Genomic DNA, 18,475 nt, shown 5'->3' with positions numbered 1-18,475 from the left:
AAACGCCCTAACTCAAGCACTGAGGCTGCCCTTGGAGTCTGAGCTGGACATTAAACAAACCACTGCTGTATTGGCCAGTCAAAGAGTAGGAATGAATGAGAGGAGAACTGTGATTGGTCTAGTCGCAGGGGCGGTGCTGGAGGACATGCCCCGCGTGGATTGGACCTAGAGAATTCAACGTCATCCGAGAGGCGGGGTCCTCGCTAATAAAGCCGGGAGTCGGCGCTGCACCTGCAGTAAAGTTCCACCGCAGTTAGAGTTCCGGGTAGCGCGTGTGAGGCGGAGCTCGGCAGTTCCGTCTGCTTCATCCGCAGCGTCTCCCTGTCTGTCTCGTTGCATTCTCCAGAGAGGGACGGACTTCCTCTGTCAGAAAAATGTGAGTTGACTCTGGTCTAGGGTCCTCGACACCTCCTTACCGACTCTCCCTCCGCAGTGTCCAACTCTGCGGGACGGAAAATGGCGCATTGCAGCAGCTGCAGCGACGCCGGGAACCACCAGCTCGCGCCGCCCCCAAGCCGGGCCACCCCGGGATGCGGGCAGCGCTCCATCCCGCACCAACTGCAGTTGGCACTCCTCTGCGGGGCGGGGGCGCGGGGGTCCCACGTTCATTGCATCCTCTCCTCTTGTCTTTGTATCGTGAAAGCTCAAAGGGGAAGAAATGGGGGGGGGGGTATAGATACAGACGGTCAACTGGGAGACCCTGCTTGTTCGACAGAATCTCTCTTAAAGCCTGTGGGAAGACTTTTATAGGTGCACCTGTCCATCAGTAACTCGGGTTGCCCGCAGTCTCTGGGATTGTGCATGCCCCTCACCCAAAGTATGTTGTACCTGCCTCATGGCTGTGAGCAAAGCTGCAGAAACTTACTTGCTAGTTCTGTGGCGCCTTGGGAGCAGCTCAGAAAGTCTCGGGGGACTGTGGCATGAGATCCTATGCAGCCGTTTTATAATCTTAAAGACGTTATGCTAAGATGCTTTCCAGTGGTCAAGTCCTAGCCAAGTATTGGAGGAGAAATAGGGAGAACAGTGAATTCTTCATTTTATCCAAAACACATAATTTAGCCTTAGCTGACTTCATCATCACCCCCTTCTGAAGATCTGTGACTATATATATTAAGAATTTCCCTTCATGACACATACACATAATGAGGATTTCCTTTCTATTTATTGCCTGGTGCTAGATGTGTGTGTGTGTGTGTGTGTGTGTGTGTGTGTGTGTGTGTGTGTGTGTGTTGTGTGTATGCTTGCGTTCTCTCTCTCCCTCTCTCTTCCTTCCCTCCCTCCCTTGTTTGGCTTTTCCAGACAGGGTTTCTCTGTGTAGGCCTGGCTGTCCCAGAACTCCCTCTGTAGACCAGGCTAGCTTCGCTCGAGATATGTATGACCCTGCCTCCCGAGCGCTGGGATTAAAGGTGTGCACCACCACACTGGGCTTCTGTTGCTTCTCTTGATAATTGAAAATTAAAAAAAAAAAAAAAAGGTTTACTTGTATTACATAAGGATTATAACTCCCTGGATAGGTTAATGTGGAGCGTTTCTAGCTCCCAACAAGTAGTAAGTGAAGTGAGCCCTCTAAAAGCTTTACAGTTATTTCATCCTTTCTCTTTGAGTTCTGTGGTTTTAACATTCTGTACATTTTTGACAAGCCCATAGACTCCAGTTGTTTTTATTTGGGGAGGGGTGGTTAGCCGACTCACTCCAGGTGGTTTCATGTGTGCTGACTGAGGGGGGACAGAGAAAGCATGGTGGCTAGCGGGGAATCACGAGGTCTCTGACCTTAATCTTGTCATTGGTGCCACTGGCCTGGACTCCTTCCAACACTAGCTGCTACCAACTCATTGAAATCCCTGCCTTCAGCCCAGAACTAGACTGCTTAGCCAGCTCAATAGCAGCGCGAGTCTTGTGGCTCCCATAGCTCTGCGTCTTCCTCTCCTCCCTCTGTGTCCAGGAAGGAAATGGGAAAGGGACTTCTCACAGAGAAGAAGCCAGTGTAATCTGTTAATATGGCCTCTCCGAGGGACTGTAACATCTTCTCTAAATGAAAATTTCACTTCATTGTGGAAAAGGAGATTCAAAGTATTAATTCTGTTGTGGTTAGTCAAGGAATTTTCTTTTTTGGCAACTTTGTGATATTTTAACCTTATTTATTCTTGGACTGCTCTGGCAAGGATGTTTTATGGAGTTTAAGAAAGTTCTGTTCTCCATCAAATTTTAGATATCTCTCTTTGCCTTGCTTATACAGCCTCCATCATGGCAGAAAAAAAACCTTCTGTAGGTTTGATTCTGGGAAATGGTTGGCTGGTGAATGTCAGAGAGAGGTTTATCTAAAAGCCACCACATTTGCTGTGCATGTGGGCCCACACCTTTAACCCCAGCACTTGGTTTTTTTTTTTTTTTTTTTTTTTGTTTTTTTTGTTTTTCGAGACAGGGTTTCTCTGTGTAGCTTTGCGCCTTTCCTGGGACTCACTTGGTAGCCCAGGCTGGCCTCGAACTCACAGAGATCCGCCTGCCTCTGCCTCCCGAGTGCTGGGATTAAAGGCGTGCGCCACCACCGCCCGGCTTAACCCCAGCACTTGGGAGGCAGAGGCAGGTGGATGTCAGTTTTAGGCTAGCTTGGTCTACATAGAGAGTTCCAGGACAGCTAGGGAACAAGACAGACCTGTCTCAAAAACAAAACAAAACAAAAATCCAACCCAACAACAATCCCCCCCGCCCAAAGAAACCAACCAACCAAAAAACAAATCAAGACAAAAACAAACCCACTCTGGATTATTGCCTTCTAAGGCCGTGAGAACTCTTGGCCTTGAGTGGTACCAGAAGAGAGACAGTCCTCATATGCTGCGCAGTAGTGTGGTTCAAGCTTTCTCTTCTGACACAGGGGCCTAGGAGAGTATCCTGAGACACTGCCAAGTCTGAAGAAGGGTGGGACAGAACATCTGTGCTGCATGCACACTGATTATTTCTAGTACTTTTACTTCTTGTCTGTGCTCTTGAAACCATTAATGTAATTGCTTTAGGCCCCATATTCAATTTAAATGAAACCCATCTTCTCTGCCAAAAATAACACAAACATCCCTGACTCACTGCATCTGTATAGACTTTGCCTTTGGTGATTCTCCAAATTGTCTCTGCAGCGGCTGTAGGGTACCAATTACAGTATAAAACATAATCGGTAACCAGACCCCCATAAGCAGGATCACTAGCTTGCCCCTTTTATAGTCAAACCAGAGTTCAGTTGTCCTTACAGGTTAGTCTTTTCTACAAATTTCTCCTCTCCTGGCTTGGCTTTCCCCATTTTATTTCATGTGAGGAGCTTCTAATGGCCAGGCAGATTCCATTTAGGTCAAGGCTGGCGTATTATTTGTCCCTGTGGCCATTTGCCAGAGGATGTGCTTGAGTTTGCGTCACAGGATAGCCCCAGTCAAGATCTCTTCATGGCACTGTGACCCTCATCCACATGGTAGGAGATCTTTCATCCTTTGCTCCATGTCTCTAAGCTGCATCTCAGCACTTGGGATTGCAAAGGAACTAAACTGCCTTCTGTTTGCCTTCGACCTTGGCTTTGGCGGTGTAAGTGAGGATGCATGTGATTCTCTTCTCGTCTCAGTCACTTTGGGTACTGTTTGCTTCTCTCCACAGGTCTGCTCCAGCTCAGCCACCCGCTGAGGGAACAGAAGGGGCTGCCCCTGGTGGGGGTCCTCCTGGTCCCCCTCCTAATATGACCAGTAATAGACGACTCCAGCAAACCCAGGCACAAGTGGAGGAGGTAGGCGCCTGGCCCACTCTATGAGAGTTTCCAAACCAAGAAGCTTAGAAACAGGAAGCATCATCTCCTCTGTTCTCCTCTTTCTAAAAGGAGAGAAAGAAAGGTTCTGACGGGCAAAGCATCCCTTGGAGTCACAGGCCTTGGCTTGTGATCTCCCAGGTGTTGTTCATTGCCTCTGTCTCTGGTGGGGAACTCTCAGCAGCTCTGTTTCTGCAACCCCTCAGGTGGTGGACATCATGCGTGTGAATGTGGACAAGGTCCTGGAGAGGGACCAGAAGCTGTCGGAGCTGGATGACAGAGCTGACGCCTTGCAGGCGGGAGCTTCACAGTTTGAGAGCAGCGCAGCCAAGCTGAAGAGGAAGTACTGGTGGAAAAACTGCAAGGTGAGCCCCGCCCCTTCCGGCTGTCCCTGCTCCCACGTGTGGGAGGCCAGAAAACGCTCGCTCCCTCCTGAAATCTGGACGGCGCCTATCAAGGAAGATCCTATCAATGCAGTACCTGTATTGGCCACCAGGGGAGGCTAGAGGATTCAGACCCACAGAGAAAGCCCCATGTAGAGGAATTTAGAATTTAGACTAGTGAAGTAACTTTTTCCCAGAAATTCTCGCCTGGCTCTTCTTCAGACCCCCCAACAGCAAAACGCTGGCTCAGTATATGTATTCAAATACCCACAACTTCTGTAAGTGTAGCAAACACGTCACAAGATTTGCCTTTCAGGCTGGAGAGACGGCTCAGAGGTAGAAGCACTGGCTGCTCTTCCAGAGGTCCTGAGTTCAAGTCCCAGCAACCATATAGTGGCTCATGACCATCTGTAGTGAGATCTGATGCCCTTTTCTAGTGTGCAGGCAGAACACTGTACACATAATAAATAAATAAAATCTTAAACAAAAAAAGATTTGCCTTTCAATTGGAATTCCAAGAAAGAATGAACAAGCATCAGGAACTGAACAGAAATGAGGCTGAGGGTCCTCTGCTCGTTCTTTAGGATCCTCTGAGAAGCACAGGTCTGTAGGTGTCCTCACATCTCTAGTCCCGTTCCCCTTTTCCGTCCTAAGTCTCAGGACTCCTGTTCTGTCCGTGTTTCCTCAGATGATGATCATGCTGGGAGCGATCTGTGCCATCATCGTGGTAGTTATTGTAAGTAAGTATCGCTGAGGTTGGATGGGGTGAAGAGGTGGGAAGGTCCTGGAGTCTTCTCCCAGCCCTGCCTGCCTGCCTGCCTGCCTGCCCGGGGAGTGGGGCTGCCCTGACTGAGGTATGGAGACTGCTGCTCTGGGACCACCGCCTGGTTTCGGGGGGAGGAAGGGCAAAGACAAGGCAATCCCTTGATGGACAAGCCTCTCCCTGCAAAGAATTGTGGGGAGATGGCCCCTTCGGCTGTGCAGTGGGGCTGTGCTGTCTGTCAGGGGCTGGGGCACCTGTAACTGAGAGACCTGACTGTCTAGTAACGTGACGTAACTTGCCCTCTTGTTTTCTCCTGTCTCTTTTTCCTTCTTCGTCTGGGACTTCCTGATTCCTGTGTCCAGTCTACTTTTTTACTTGAGAATGTGCCATCCCTCCCTGTTCTCCATTGCCATCCAAGCTCATGTCTTTTTCTCTCAGTTTGCTCTCTCAACACACCCCTCCATCTGCCTTTCTCCGTTCAGCCCAGGCTGCTCCATCATCCGCCCCAGGCTGCTCCGTCATCCGCCCCTCCTTTTCTGTTGCATACGTTTGCACTCTCTTCCTTGACACTAGAAATGCTGCTCGTGGCACAGTCTTGAAGTCGCTACCCAAAGAGCAACGGCTGGCACCTCCTCCTTACCCAGCTTCTGTGTATCCCAGAGCTTGAAAGAGTTGTGGCTAAGGGGAGGGGGAGGGGAATCGGAATGCAGAGGTGAACTGTCTGAGAAGTTGGCATGGCTGAGGGAAGGAGGAGGATATTTGTGTCCATAGTGTCTCCTAGAAAGGCTGGCCTCAGCAGGAGGGGACCCAGACTGGACACACACACACACACACACACACACACACACACACACTAGTTGGTAACCACCACTACCCTGCTGCCCTCATTTGGAACTTTTCCCTCATACCAGGCCTGCCTCGGGTCCCAGAGGTCTGTTTAAAGGCCAACTTTGAATCCCTTTTGGAAAGTCCAACTTGTATTTTGTAGTTAACTGCTTATCTGTCAGTCCAAGATTTTCTATGTCTTTGGGGAACTCTACAGCGTTTCACTTTGTTCTCTGGAGGCCTAGAAAACAAGTACTTCCTGGTTATAAATCAGCAGGAGACCGTTAGTTTCTCCTAGAAGCTGTCCCACTTCTGGCTAGAAGGAGCTGCTGTCTCCTGTGTTTTCTGAAGCATTCTATGTTCATGAGGGCACCAGATAATTCCATCGAGTCGGCTTTGAAGATAGCAGGCTTTCGGGAACATGCCTCTTGCCGTTTCGTTAATGAAGTCCTCCCTCTGCCTCCCTTGCTGTTGATATTGGGAAATGAGTGTGAAACGGTGAGACCCCCAGGCTCCCCCAGAACCCCTTCCACACCACTCCCATGTTCTTGCCTGAGACAGGGATGAGGCAGGAGGATCTTTACAGAAGTCCAGCAAACCCCGCAGCTCAGTCTTGGAGGGGAGGGGTGCCAGCCTGTGACAGGTGTGCTGTGTGTGCCCTGCTGTGCCAGCGTGGGGCCTCGCATCTGGAGCTGTCTGCTGCTCCTCCTCCAGTACCTTCTCTGGAACCGTCCTCACCCATCTGGATTCTGCATCGCCTCCTTTCTTGACTCCCGTGCATGCTCTGTGCGTACAGACGCTGAAACCTGAGGACGGGGGCTGCTCGGTCTGTCTGGGGAGCCGCTGCTGAGCCTCAGGATAGGATGCTGCATGCGATAAACCCAGGTGCTAGTGGAGGAGAGCAGGAGGGGGTGCGCTAGACCTTCATTACTTCTATCCTCGGATCCACAAGCGGGAAGAGGCTGGGGCCGTGCTAGCCTGGGGTGCCCACTTTCCACGCAGCAGCATCTCACTGCAAAACCATCCTCCTTTTCCCGTTGCCCATTTCCCACATTCCCTTCGTCCTGCCTCAGGGCAGGACTGAAGAGCTGGAAGAAAGCGGTGGTCAGTGTCCTCTCCCAACGTTCCCCTCGAAGGTCTCCACTATCCTCTGGGCTTCTCTTTGCCTAATGCAGGGGGGTCACCGCCGGAGAAGAACCGACACTGTCCTCGATGTACTCTGAGCCTGGAGCAAATTTACCCTGTTGGCCCACCCGGCCCTAGCACGGGAATTCTTCCCTGGGTTTCTGTCCCTCTGAGGCTTACCAGGTGTAGTTGGCTCTGTTCTTTTGGGGTGTTCGCCCTTCTACTTTCTTTCTCACCCCACCCTGAACCCTCTTCTATGTCTTTGCAGTCTCCTTTCCTTCCCACAACCCATGTGCATGAGCAAATATGCAATTAAACCCTGGGACTTTGCAGCCAGTTGAAGCCAAGCTTCCCACATCCCCTTCTTTGGTTTGCCATGGGATGATGTGGGGTTTCCATTGTGTCTGTCATCCCCTTTGTCTGTTTCCTAACCCAGTCTCATAGTTTATGTATAGAGCAGTAAGAGTTGTATTTCCACCAAAGGCATGTGACATATCTACCAATCTCATGTATTCTCAACAAAGGCGAAAAATACAGATTCCTATCACAACATCGGCTTGGCTGTTCCTTGGGTGGTTGTGCTGGGGACGGGGAGAAGAGGGTGTCGTCCTAGGTTGGCCGTAGGCCAGAAGGGCTGACTGGTGTGTGTTCATTGGTCTTCCTGGAAATTCAAGTCTCTCTTGACAGAGGAAGTGGTCTGTGCCCTTAGCCTTCATACCTGAAGCACCCAGCCCTTGCAGGTGCCACTGAGAGGAAGTGATGACAGGAAGCTGAGTGGGCACCTCAGACTCGCAAACAGCTGCAGGCTTTCTCAGGCCTCCCCCAGTGGCCTCGACATGAGGCTTCCAGCCCGTACCTCCTTTTTCTCACCCTCAGGCATAGTTTGCTCCCCCCCTTTAATTTTGATTTTCGGTTTTTTGGTTTTCGAGACGGGTTTCCAGTGTGTACCACTGAGCCTGTCTCATAAACGCATTCTCCAGACTAACATCTTCTGAACTAGCAAACTTGCTCTAAGATCTATTCCTATTCATTCTAAGCATGTGAGTGTGTGCCTGCGGGTGTGTATGTACACCACATGTGTGCCTGGCACCCGGAAGAGGCATCAGATCCCATGGAACTGGATTTACAGAGCGTGTGAGCCGCCATGTAGGTGTGGGAAAGAAACCCAGGAACTTTGCAAGAACAACCAGTGCTTGTAACTGTGACGCCATCTCTCCAGCCCCTCCACCACCTCCTTTTAAGATACTGCTCTCCGGCTTCTAAGCCCAGGGAAGTTTTTTTTTTTTTTTTTTTTTTTTTTCTTTTTTATGTTTTCAAGACAGGGTTTCTCTGTGTTACAGCCCTGGCCATCCTGGAACTAGTTCTGTAGACCAGGCTGGCCTCGAATGCATAGAGATCTGCCTGCCTCTGCCTCCCTAGTGCTGGGCTTAAAGGTGTGTGCACCACCACTGCCTGGCAGCCCAGGGGATTTTTATTGTTGTTTTTTTCAAGACAGGGTTTCTCTGTGTGGAGCCCTTGCTGTCTTGGGACTCACTCTGTAGACGAGGCTGGCTTCGAACTTGAAGATCTGCCTGCCTCTGCCTCTTTAATGCTGGGATTAAATACATACACCACACTCCTGTTTTATTTATTTAATTTTATTTAGGGCTGGAGAGTTGGCTCAGGGGTTAAGAGCACTTGTTGCTCTTACAGAGGACCCAGGCTTGATTTGCAGCACCCACATGGTGGCTCACAACCGCCTGTAACTCCAGTCCCAGGGAATCTGATGTTCTCTTCTGGTACCAGGCATTCAGATGGTGCACATACACATAAAACAATAAAATAAACCTGAAAAGGACTTTCAGACCACCTAGGTTCTGTTTCTGTCACCCACAGCAGCTCACAACTGTGGATAACTCCAGCTCCTCTTCTGACCTCTGCAGGTTTCTGCATGTGTGTAGTGCACAGACATACACTCAGGCATACACAAATGTTTTTTTAAAGATATATTTGTTTTTATTTTATGTGAATACTTGTTCCTCCTGCATGTATATCTGTGCACCACATGCATACCTGGTGTCCAAGGAGGTCAGAAGAAGTTATAGAATAAGTTATAGATGGTTATGAGCTGCCATGTGGATGCTGGGAGCCAAGTCCAGGTCCTCTGGAAGAGCAGTCGGTGCTCTTAGCCAGGGAGCTATCCCATTAGGCCATACAGGTTTTTTTTTTTTTTTTTTTTTGGTTTTTCGAGACAGGGTTTCTCTGTGTAGCTTTGCGCCTTTCTAGAACTCACTTGGTAGCCCAGGCTGGCTCAAACTCACAGAGATCCGCTGCTCTGCCCCGATGCTGGGATTAAAGGCGTGCGCCACCACCGCCCGGCTAGGCCATACAGTTTTAATTAATATAAGCCTATGTGTGTTTACATGGATCTGAGCAGCTGCAGACTGAGTGGAACACAGAAAAACTTTCCAGCTACATCCCTGTTTTACTTTTTTTTTTTTAGTAATAGACTTCATAATCCAGTTTTTTTTGTTTTTGTTTTTTCGAGACAGGGTTTCTCTGTGTAGCTTTGTGCCTTTCCTGGATCTCGCTCTGTAGACCAGACTGGCCTTGAACTCACAAAGTTCCACCTGCCTCTGCCTCCTGAGTGCTGGGATTAAAGGCGTACGCCACCACCGCCCGGCCCAATAATCCAGTTTTTATATGCTGAGTTGTACTGCATCCACAGCATACTTCATAGAAATGAGCACAAGAAGCCTCTCCTGTGGCTGAGGGAATATAGCCTGAGAATCACAAAACTCCTGGCAGTTGTCTGAAGGGTCAGGACTTTCAGTTTGATTATACAACAGGGGGTGTAGCCCTGGCAGGCCTCTGAGGGCCTCTGCTTCAGATCTTGAAACTGCAGGTTGGAGCAGCTAGGGATGGGGACCCAGGGGTCTGTTGGACCAGCAGGGAGGGGACAAAGTGGAAAAGCTTCGCTCTTAGACACGAAGTGTTTTTATCTGGACAGCGTGAAGAGTTTGTGAGTCGTGGCTAGTCCCTCCTCTCCTCCCCCTTCCCTTCACTGGCCTGGTCTTGGACTTTCAGCACCTCGTTTTCAACATGGCCGTCAGTGTTAGCCTCCACTCAGTTCCACCCTCCGCTATTATTTCCTTGCTCATTAGCCCAGGGTCTTCTCACAGTGGAGCAAGGCAGAGGCTTGTCCAGACCACTACCACCACCTCACTCCCGTATGTGGTGCCTCCTTCAGGCCTTTTTCAGCCCCACACCTCAGCACAGGATCCTTTCAGTAGCTAGAACATGGGTACTCTGCTTTTCACCCGCCAGCCAGGGAGGAGGCTGAGGGTGGGAGCCACCCAGGCCTTTGGAATTTGCCCCACGTGAGCGCCAGATATTGGTGAAACTATTAAGGCCACTCCGCGTAGTTAAAAGGAAGATTTATTTAGTGGGTAACTCACAAATGAAGGGATAGGTAGGTCACGGGGTCTGGGGAAGGTGTATCGAAATCCAGCTGTGTTCTCTGGAGAACTCTGCTCCGTCAACCTCCACTGTCCAGGGTCCAGGAACAGAGAGAGCTGGCCCATCCGGATCTCGGGTCTCCAGGGTCCTCCCTTGGCCCTGCCTTGTAGGCATGACAGTTACTAAAGCCTCAATGGGAGTTGGAACTTCCAGATCAAAGCTGGAATGGCTACCCACTACACCTTTTCAGTCCCACACCTCAGCACAGGATCCTTTCAGTAGCTAGAACATGGGTACTCTGCTTTTCACTTGGAGGCAAGACAGCGGCTACCCAGAGTGTCTCATAGTCTTGGTGGACCTTGGCAAAGAAGCTGAGAAAAAATGGGACAAGATTGGTTTCAAATGGGGTCATTCCCAAAGCAGGTATCGGGAACACAGTGGAAACATCTGGAACTTGGCCCGGGGGCTTCCCCCCTGGTTTGGGTGGGCAGGTACTTAGGAGTGGGCGGATCTGCAGACTCACCTTGCCGTCTCTGAAGCCTCAGAAACAACAGGGCGAGAAGGAAGAGGATGCTGCCGCAGACGACTCCAAAGGCTGTTCTCTGCTCTGTGGGGAGAGTGAGCAGAGAGGCACATGCTGAGCCCTTACCCTAGAGTACCCTCCGCTTAGGAGGCGAGCTCTGGGGTGGGTGCTTGGGAACCCTCACTGGAGGCCCTGGGCCCAGGCACGCAGCAGCACCGGCGCTGTTCCAGACCGCCACATCTGTGTGTTACTGTCCTGCCTCATCTCACATCAGGACTATGTTGTTCTGAGACAGGCTCTTCCTGGCATCCAGACTGGCTTTGAACTTGGACTCCTGCTGCAGCCCTCTCGTGCCGTGATTACGGGCACACACCACTACGCCCCTTTCCACCTCGGACATCTGAAAAGGTTTTCAAAAGAGACCGAGGTTGTACTAGTGACTAACGGCAAATAGCTGGGGAACGATGTGAACTAAAACAAAACTTGAGTTTTGGGGAAGCTCATAGTCTGCTGAGCAACCAAATGATGTTCTGGACTCTCCGATACTTTCATTTTGAGGTGCACATCCTCTCCTGCTTAAAACTGCAGCATTCTGTGGCCTTTGGGATGAAGTTCTAGTGTGTGGCCCGTTGAGATTATGGGGTGCAAACTTGTAAGGACATTCAGCGTGCCTGCTGGTTACATTTTCTCTTTCACTCTTTGCTGGTAGAGAACCTTGGGCAAACTGCTCAGTGTCTGCAAATGCCAGCTCACTCATCTGTAAGAGGAGTGCTGATCACAGTGATGGTATCTGTAGTCCCAGCTCTTTAGGAGGCTGAGTAGGAGGATTGCTTGGGCAGAGGAGTTTGAGGCTGGCCTGAATAACAGTAAGACCCATTTCCAAGAATAAATGGGTGTAATGCGTGACATCCTACTTAAAAGTGGAGCACATTGCGGGTGGAGAGTTGCCTAGGCAGATAAGAGCTTTCGTTGCTCTTGTAGAGGACCTGGGGTTCGATTCCCAGCACCCACATGGTGGCTGACAACCATGTGTAACTCCAGTTCCCGAGGGTCTGATGCCCGCTTCCGGCATCAGTGAGCACTGCATGCATGTGGTGCACTTATAGTCAGGCAAAACACTCAAAACACATCAAATATTAAAATCAATCTCGAGAGCTGAGTTTACAGTGTTTGGTCACATACATGTGCAGATGTAACTACCTTGAAATGTCATCGCCTCTCGCCCTCTCTCTCATACTCCCTCGGCTATCGTCATGTTCCCTCAGTTCTCTGCAGGCTATTGTACAGTCTGATTTTCACATGGACTGTGCTCGGTCTTCAGGGCTCCCTTCCTGCTGAACTACCTAGCTGGGCTCAAGTGCTGTTCTTCCCTGCCTGCTCACTGTCTCTCTCCAGCTGTACTAACTCCTAGTGGAACGGAGCAGCACCCCGCCCCCAGCTCCCCGCACCCCCCTCCAGCCCAAGCTTATTATTTGGAGGCTGAGGATTTGTAGTGGTAGAGGTGCCACTCTGGAAAGGTAAGTCAAGAGTGTGGAGGTTAACGGAGCAAGTGCACGGGCATCAGCACATGGCTGAAGAGGACCTGGAAGTGGAGGAAGTACGGAGGAAGAGATGGGACACTCCCAGTACCTGAGTCGGGGACAACCGTCATGCTGACTCGGAGGGGCTCCTCCAGGGAGACGTGGCTAACTTGGCAGATGTAAGTGGCGCCTGTGGGGACAGGCTCAGCCATCACGGTGGAAGAGATGCTGTAGGTTCCCATCATGCTTTGCCTGAGGCTGGAGAAGGTGGCACCAGAGACTTGGGCTGGAATTCCACCCGGGTCCTCTCGAATCCATGTCACCACCACATCCAGAGGGTAATAGCCCGTGACACTGCAGATGAGGGAGGGTGGCAGATCCTTGTTTGCCAAGTTCAGTTGTACTTTGGGGGGAGCTGGAGAAATGAATGAGGAGTAAGATTGTAGAGGCATCTGAATAAGGCCTGCAGAGGAGCCTGAAGCCTGAGGGTGAAGGTAGTTTGTGGGGTTAGAAACTTGTCAGTGTCCCAAGGTGTTCGGGTAAGTGTCTACTGATAAGTCATAAAATGGTGCACTTTCTGGAAAGTCAGTGACAGGCTAGCATGCTTTTTTTCTTTTTTAAAATAGAGCTAAGAATTCAACCTAGGGTCTTACATGTACTAGCAAGTGCTGTACCTCAGAGCCACACCCCTGCCCCCTTGGTTTGCTCCTCATCACCCCTGCAAGCCAGTGATTGCACATTGTGATTGAACGGTTCCCTCTGCCTGCCCTTGGTTGGCTGCTGCCCCCCAGGAGTATTGGGAGCATAGTATGAAGGTCCTTGTGCCTACAGATCTCCGGAGAAACCAGGAACATTAAGCAGCAGGATTGTCTTTCCAGTGGGAAAGATGGGATACCTGTTCTTCCATCCAGAAAGCTGAGAATTGGAAGTGATCAACAGCCTGGTGATCTGTGTTATACAGATCATTTTTTATATACATTTTAGACAGATCAAATTATACTGTGTTTTAATCCATTGGGAATAATCTGCCTGATATCAAACTCCCCAAGTCTGATCCAGGGTGACAAAGTCAATGGGAAGTGAGTTTTTGTTCTCACCTCTTCATGGTTAGCTCCCCTGCCTAGACACCTGCAGGGTCCCCCTCAAGGAAGTGGTCCAGGGGACTGACATTACAGATGGCCAGCCAGGGCTGTGAGATTCTGGACTAGTTATTTCTTGGGGAGACTGATCTTGGCATTCAATGGGACTCCTTATCTGATGCCATCTGGACCTCTAGGATGAAGGTGGTGTTTAGGTTGTGGGAATACTTTCTTTCTCTCAGGAAATTCCCTTTGGGTTTGGAGTCTAGTCTGGAAAAGACTCCCAACAGGCACCCCTCTCTTCCCTCTCCCAAGACCTTACCTAGGATGTCAAGTGGGATGATTTGTTGAGCTTGGTACAGAGAGGTAGTGATCTGGCAGATGTAGGTCCCCTCATCCTTTAGAGTGAGGTTGGGTAAGGTGAGAGAGGCATCCCCAGCCGCACGCAGCTGCTCAGGCTCCAGCGTAGCACCCTTGCGCTTAGCTTGCGCCTGCTCTGGCTGCCAGCTGTACACCAGCTGGCCACTGCCTTTATGCTGCAACCGCCACTCCACACCCACGAGGTCCAGGCCTGGTGCCATGGAGAAACCGCAGTGCAGGGAGACGGAGGACCCCAGCAGACGACGCAGGCTTTGGGTCTCTGATGTCACCTGCAACTCCACTGTGGAGAGAAAAAAAGGGTGACTTGTGGACTGTTTCCTCCTTGAGGTCGAATGGCCTCTGAGCTGTGGACAGACAGCTTCTCCAGCCCCCTGCCCTGGACCATGGGAACCGAATGAATTCAGTTCCTGTCGCATGGGGCTCTACATGGCGCACACAGGCTCCTGAACTCACGATCCTCCTGCTTCAGTTTCCAGTGCTAGGGTTGCAAATGTGCACAACCCCACCCAGCTTTACTGTTCGATTCTTCTTCCATATACACTGGATTCCTTGTTACCATGAGTAACATGCTCCCCAACCTTGATGTGCTCCTGAGATCATTGTTCAGTGACTATGAAGCAGAATGGCCTTGACTTTCTGCTATAAGCTGTAACCGCACATGGGAAGGAACACTGGGGGGTGAAGTGTTGTGTACCTACGGTCTAGTCAGTTCAAAGGGAGAATGTGCACCATTTTAGCAGAGGCAGAGAGGAAGTACGACAAGATGAATAACTGGTAAAATAGGTCAAGGCTGTGTGAGTGTGTGTTATTTTACTTATTTGTAGGGTTTTTTTTTTTTTTTTTTTTTTTTTTGAGACAGGGTTTCTCTGTGTAGCACTGGCTGTCCTGGGACTCACTCTGTAGACCAGGCTGGCCTTGAACTCTCAGAGATCCATCTGCCTCTGTCTCCTGGGTGCTGGGATTAAAGGTGTGCACCACCACAGCTTGGCTTTATTTGTAGGTTTGAATAATCTCAAGAAGCGCTAAGCTATGCAAGGCCTGTGGTAGATGCTGGACATCTTTTCTGATGTGTCAAGGTTCATTTAGATAGGGCCATAAAGGCAGTGGGGGTGGTAGTGCCTACCTGTCAGTGACTCAGGAGGCATAACAGGATCATAAGTTCAAGGCCTGCCTGGGCACCTTGGTGAGATCCCCATTTCACAATCAAAACTGAAAAGAGTGCTAGACTTGTGTTAACATGCACAAGGCTCAAGGATCAATCCTAAGTACAGGACAAAATAATAATAAAGCTTAATGTTTTAGGGGCTTCCAGGGATAGGATAGGAGTCCCCCCATTTTCATCTTTTATGGACTTGCTTGTCTCCTTTTTGGAGGCAAAATACTGAACTGGACCCTCCAGATACCTGTCATTACATTCTCAACTATCTTTGTACCTGGTAGGTGGTGCTAAGTGAGAGAGGGCAAGGGCTGTTTTTTTTAAAATTAATTAAATATTTTCATTTATTTTGCATCCTGACCACAGTTTCCCCTCCCTCCTCCTCTCCTCCCCTTCCCTCCCACCCTATCTCCCCCCCCATCCACTCCTCCTCCGTCTAGTCTCCTCCCATGGACATCAACGAAGCACATCAAGCCGAAGCAGGTCCCAGCTGCCCCTGAGGACCGGGGTTTATTAATAGGAGGTACAGAACACTTCTGTCTCCCTGTGCTCCACTGTAGTTACCGTGGAGTACCAGACCAGCCTCGCTGTCACTGGAAGGAAACAGGTGTTTGGCTAACTAAGAGCAACGACAACATATGTAGACAGAACAGCCTCATGCATCATTCCCATGGCAGCCCAGCGAGAGAGAAGTCATCTCCAGTTTGGAGAAATACCTGATGATTTTATTTATTTATTTATTTATTTATTTGGTTTTTTTGAGACAGGGTTTCTCTGTGTAGTTTTGGTGCTTGTCCTGGATCTCGCTCTGTAGACCAGGCTGGCCTCGAACTCACAGAGATCTGCCTGCCTCTGCCTCCCGAGTGCTAGGATTAAAGGTGCGTGCCACCACTGCCCGGCTTACCTGATGATTTTTATATTTTGATCCTTACTTAATTAAGTAAGGATCTCCCAGCATCCCCTGTTCTGGACTCAGGATATGCTTGTGAGGTACCCCAAGAGCACCTACATGATAGATTATAGACTTTGTTCCTTCTTTCTATCCCATCTCTCACAACTAAAAAGAAGAAAGAGGAGCTGGAGAAAGAGGGAAACTTGGGGCTGCTGAGACGGAACAGTGAGTGAGGGGCTTGCAGCCAAGCCTAGTGAGCAGAGTTCAGTCCCTGGACCACACTGCAGAGGAGAGACCCAACGCCCACAGTTGTCCTCTGACCTCCACCTGTGTGCTGTGGCGTGTGTGTGTGCGCGCGCACACACACACACACACACACACACACACACACACCGCGCACACACACACACACACACACACACACACACACAGAGTAATACAGACTTAAAGCAAACAGAAAGCTTCCTCGCGCCCCTTCCTTTTATGTTCTCACCTGCAGTCCTCACGGTACCCTGGGGACTCAGGGGTAGGTTCAGCGCAGGGTGCCGGACAGCTCCAGGGGCAGCATCTTCTAGAGTCTTCATCACCATGGAGACGCTAGGACCCCCTCTAGATACCTGCATGTTGCCGATGAACCAAGCTGCTCCCTCCAAAGGGGCCTCTCGTCTGGCCTGGAGGAAATACTGGGAGATCTCACAGGTCACTGTCCTCCCGCTGCAGTCGGCATGGAGCAGGGCCTCCGCCTGGGGGATCTGGACCGAGTCCACTGGGGAGAAGGGTGGCACACAGAGGTGACGTTGGCAGATGGGAAGCAGGCGTGGGTGGGCGTGATTGGGGACTGGGCTGTCCCCATGGAGGAAGCCGAGGAAGGAAGGCTTTTACCTGAGGCCTCGAAGATAATCGGCGGGTCATCTTTGGCCACTGTGCTGGCTTGGAAATCGGTGATGCCTTCTAGGGAGCCATCATCCAGCACCGGCACCTGCTTCAGCACAAGCAAGGCCTTCTCCCTGCCCCCACTGCTGGCAAAGGCCCCTCGATGCCTGTCTTCTGTCACCAAGAGGCAGTCTAAGACTATGTCCGTGGGCTGCCGTCTTTCAGCTGTGGGGGGCTCTGCAGGGAAAGCGAGATCAGCACCTTCTTCCCCCACACTTGCTTGGCTCCTGCTGTCTTGGTGTCCTATCATTTGTAAACCCAACTTCTCGGGAGGCACCTGCCACTCAGGCAGCTCCTCAGTGAATCATTTTAAGTTCTGGATCTGTTCTGTTCAGAGCCAGAGGGATTTATGCTTTGAAGTTTTTTTTTTGTGTTCCAACTGTGGAATACGAGGAGATTTCTTAAAAGGAAGTTCCAGTAAAAAAAAAAAAAAAAAAAAAAAAAAACAAAAAAAAACAAAGGAACAAATACTGCCACGGGGAAGAGGAGCTGGGCACTTGCTGTTCCTGGGGACTTTGACAGCCATTTTCTTATTTCCCAACCTGCCCGGAGTCCTCTGCTTTCTGCCAAGGCTGTGAACTCTCTCCTCCTGCTCAGGGAGTCACCTCCCAAGTGATTTCTCAGCCTGGGAAGCCCCTTCTTCTTCTAAGTGGTGGCACCCTGCCCGTTCCACAGAGGAAGCCCCTCTTTAGGTGTGTGTGTGTGTGTGTGTGTGTGTGTGTGTGTGTGTGTGTGTTTAGCTGTACCCCTCTCCAGACTGATTCCTCCTGTCGTTAGTGCCACACTCCTCTGCTGGGCTTAGAGGGTGACCGGAAGCTGTAGCCGGCTGGGTAGGTGGCTCCCCGGGACTCCCTTGGCGTCCTTCCCCCACCGCCCAGCCCGATCTCGGCACTCACCAGTGCCTGCTGCCCCGGAGAGCGCCAAACACAGCAGCAGACACCAGCCGGGCTCTGAGCCCATGGGGGCTGCTCCCGGGCTCCGGGCTCCCCGCAGGCTGCCTTCTCCACAGCTCCTCTGCTAGAGATCCCCGGCGGAAGAGAGGGTTCTTTGGAGCACCCCTCACGGGGCTAACCGCTCCTACTCTGTTCTCTTGCTCTCTCAGCCGGCTTCTCTTTCACTTTCACTTCAGCTGTCTTTGGTCGCCCGAAGCCATGAGCAGCCGCGGCCAGAGCCCTCCTCACTGGTTTTGGGTCCACCCTGCCCCCAAGAGACCCCCAGGTGATTTCAAAACCTGACTTCACCGCATCGTTGAGTTTCCCATCAGCCCTATGAGAGCCCGAGAGGGGATGGAGCCGAAGATAGATCCCTAGTACTCTGGTCCCTTCATTCTTGTAGAGCCATATGAATTCCTACTGGTCTGCCCGGTGGAAACTCCCTGATCAGGTCCATGACCTCACGCGTGGGATGGGTGTGGCCTGGATGTGGGACTGGAGTTTCAGGAAGCTGGAGAGCTACGACGTGGAGTTTCACTTTAAGCTGTATTTGTGTGTGTGGTGTATACACCACACACACACCCACACCCCCCCCCACGTGTGGGGTGGGTACGCACAGCCATGCCTGTGTGTGGAAGGTCAGTGAGGACTCTGGGTGTCTTGCTCCATTTTCTTTTGAGATGGGGTCTCTCTCTGAACCTGGAATTGTTTAGTGATGTCCTGTCTCCACTCCAGCCCCTGCCCTCC

The 18,475-nt window shown here is 50.9% G+C and overlaps 2 protein-coding genes across 2 annotated transcripts; one reads left to right on the top strand and one right to left on the bottom strand.

Annotated features, from left to right (window-relative positions):
* Positions 1 to 221: 221 nt before the first annotated feature.
* Positions 222 to 7,426, top strand: Vamp1 (vesicle associated membrane protein 1). The gene is made up of 5 exons (XM_028892329.2): positions 222 to 376; positions 3,634 to 3,760; positions 3,985 to 4,143; positions 4,850 to 4,901; positions 5,287 to 7,426. Coding segments are annotated over exons 1-5 (357 nt in total). The 5' UTR covers positions 222 to 374; the 3' UTR covers positions 5,304 to 7,426.
* A 3,055-nt stretch (positions 7,427 to 10,481) lies between these two features.
* Tapbpl (TAP binding protein like) lies at positions 10,482 to 18,210 on the bottom strand. Its single transcript, XM_028892347.2, has 7 exons — positions 17,693 to 18,210; positions 16,746 to 16,973; positions 16,357 to 16,629; positions 13,757 to 14,095; positions 12,465 to 12,770; positions 10,836 to 10,919; positions 10,482 to 10,683 (listed from the first exon to the last, which is right to left on the bottom strand). Exons 1-7 carry the CDS (start codon positions 17,754 to 17,756, stop codon positions 10,640 to 10,642), a joined length of 1,338 nt encoding a protein of 445 aa, XP_028748180.1. The 5' UTR covers positions 17,757 to 18,210; the 3' UTR covers positions 10,482 to 10,639.
* Between the last annotated feature and the right edge of the window lie 265 nt (positions 18,211 to 18,475).

The sequence above is a fragment of the Peromyscus leucopus genome, chromosome 3 (genome assembly GCF_004664715.2).
Source record: "Peromyscus leucopus breed LL Stock chromosome 3, UCI_PerLeu_2.1, whole genome shotgun sequence".
Taxonomy (NCBI): Eukaryota; Metazoa; Chordata; class Mammalia; order Rodentia; family Cricetidae; genus Peromyscus; species Peromyscus leucopus.
This window is presented reverse-complemented; position numbering and strand designations above follow the sequence as displayed.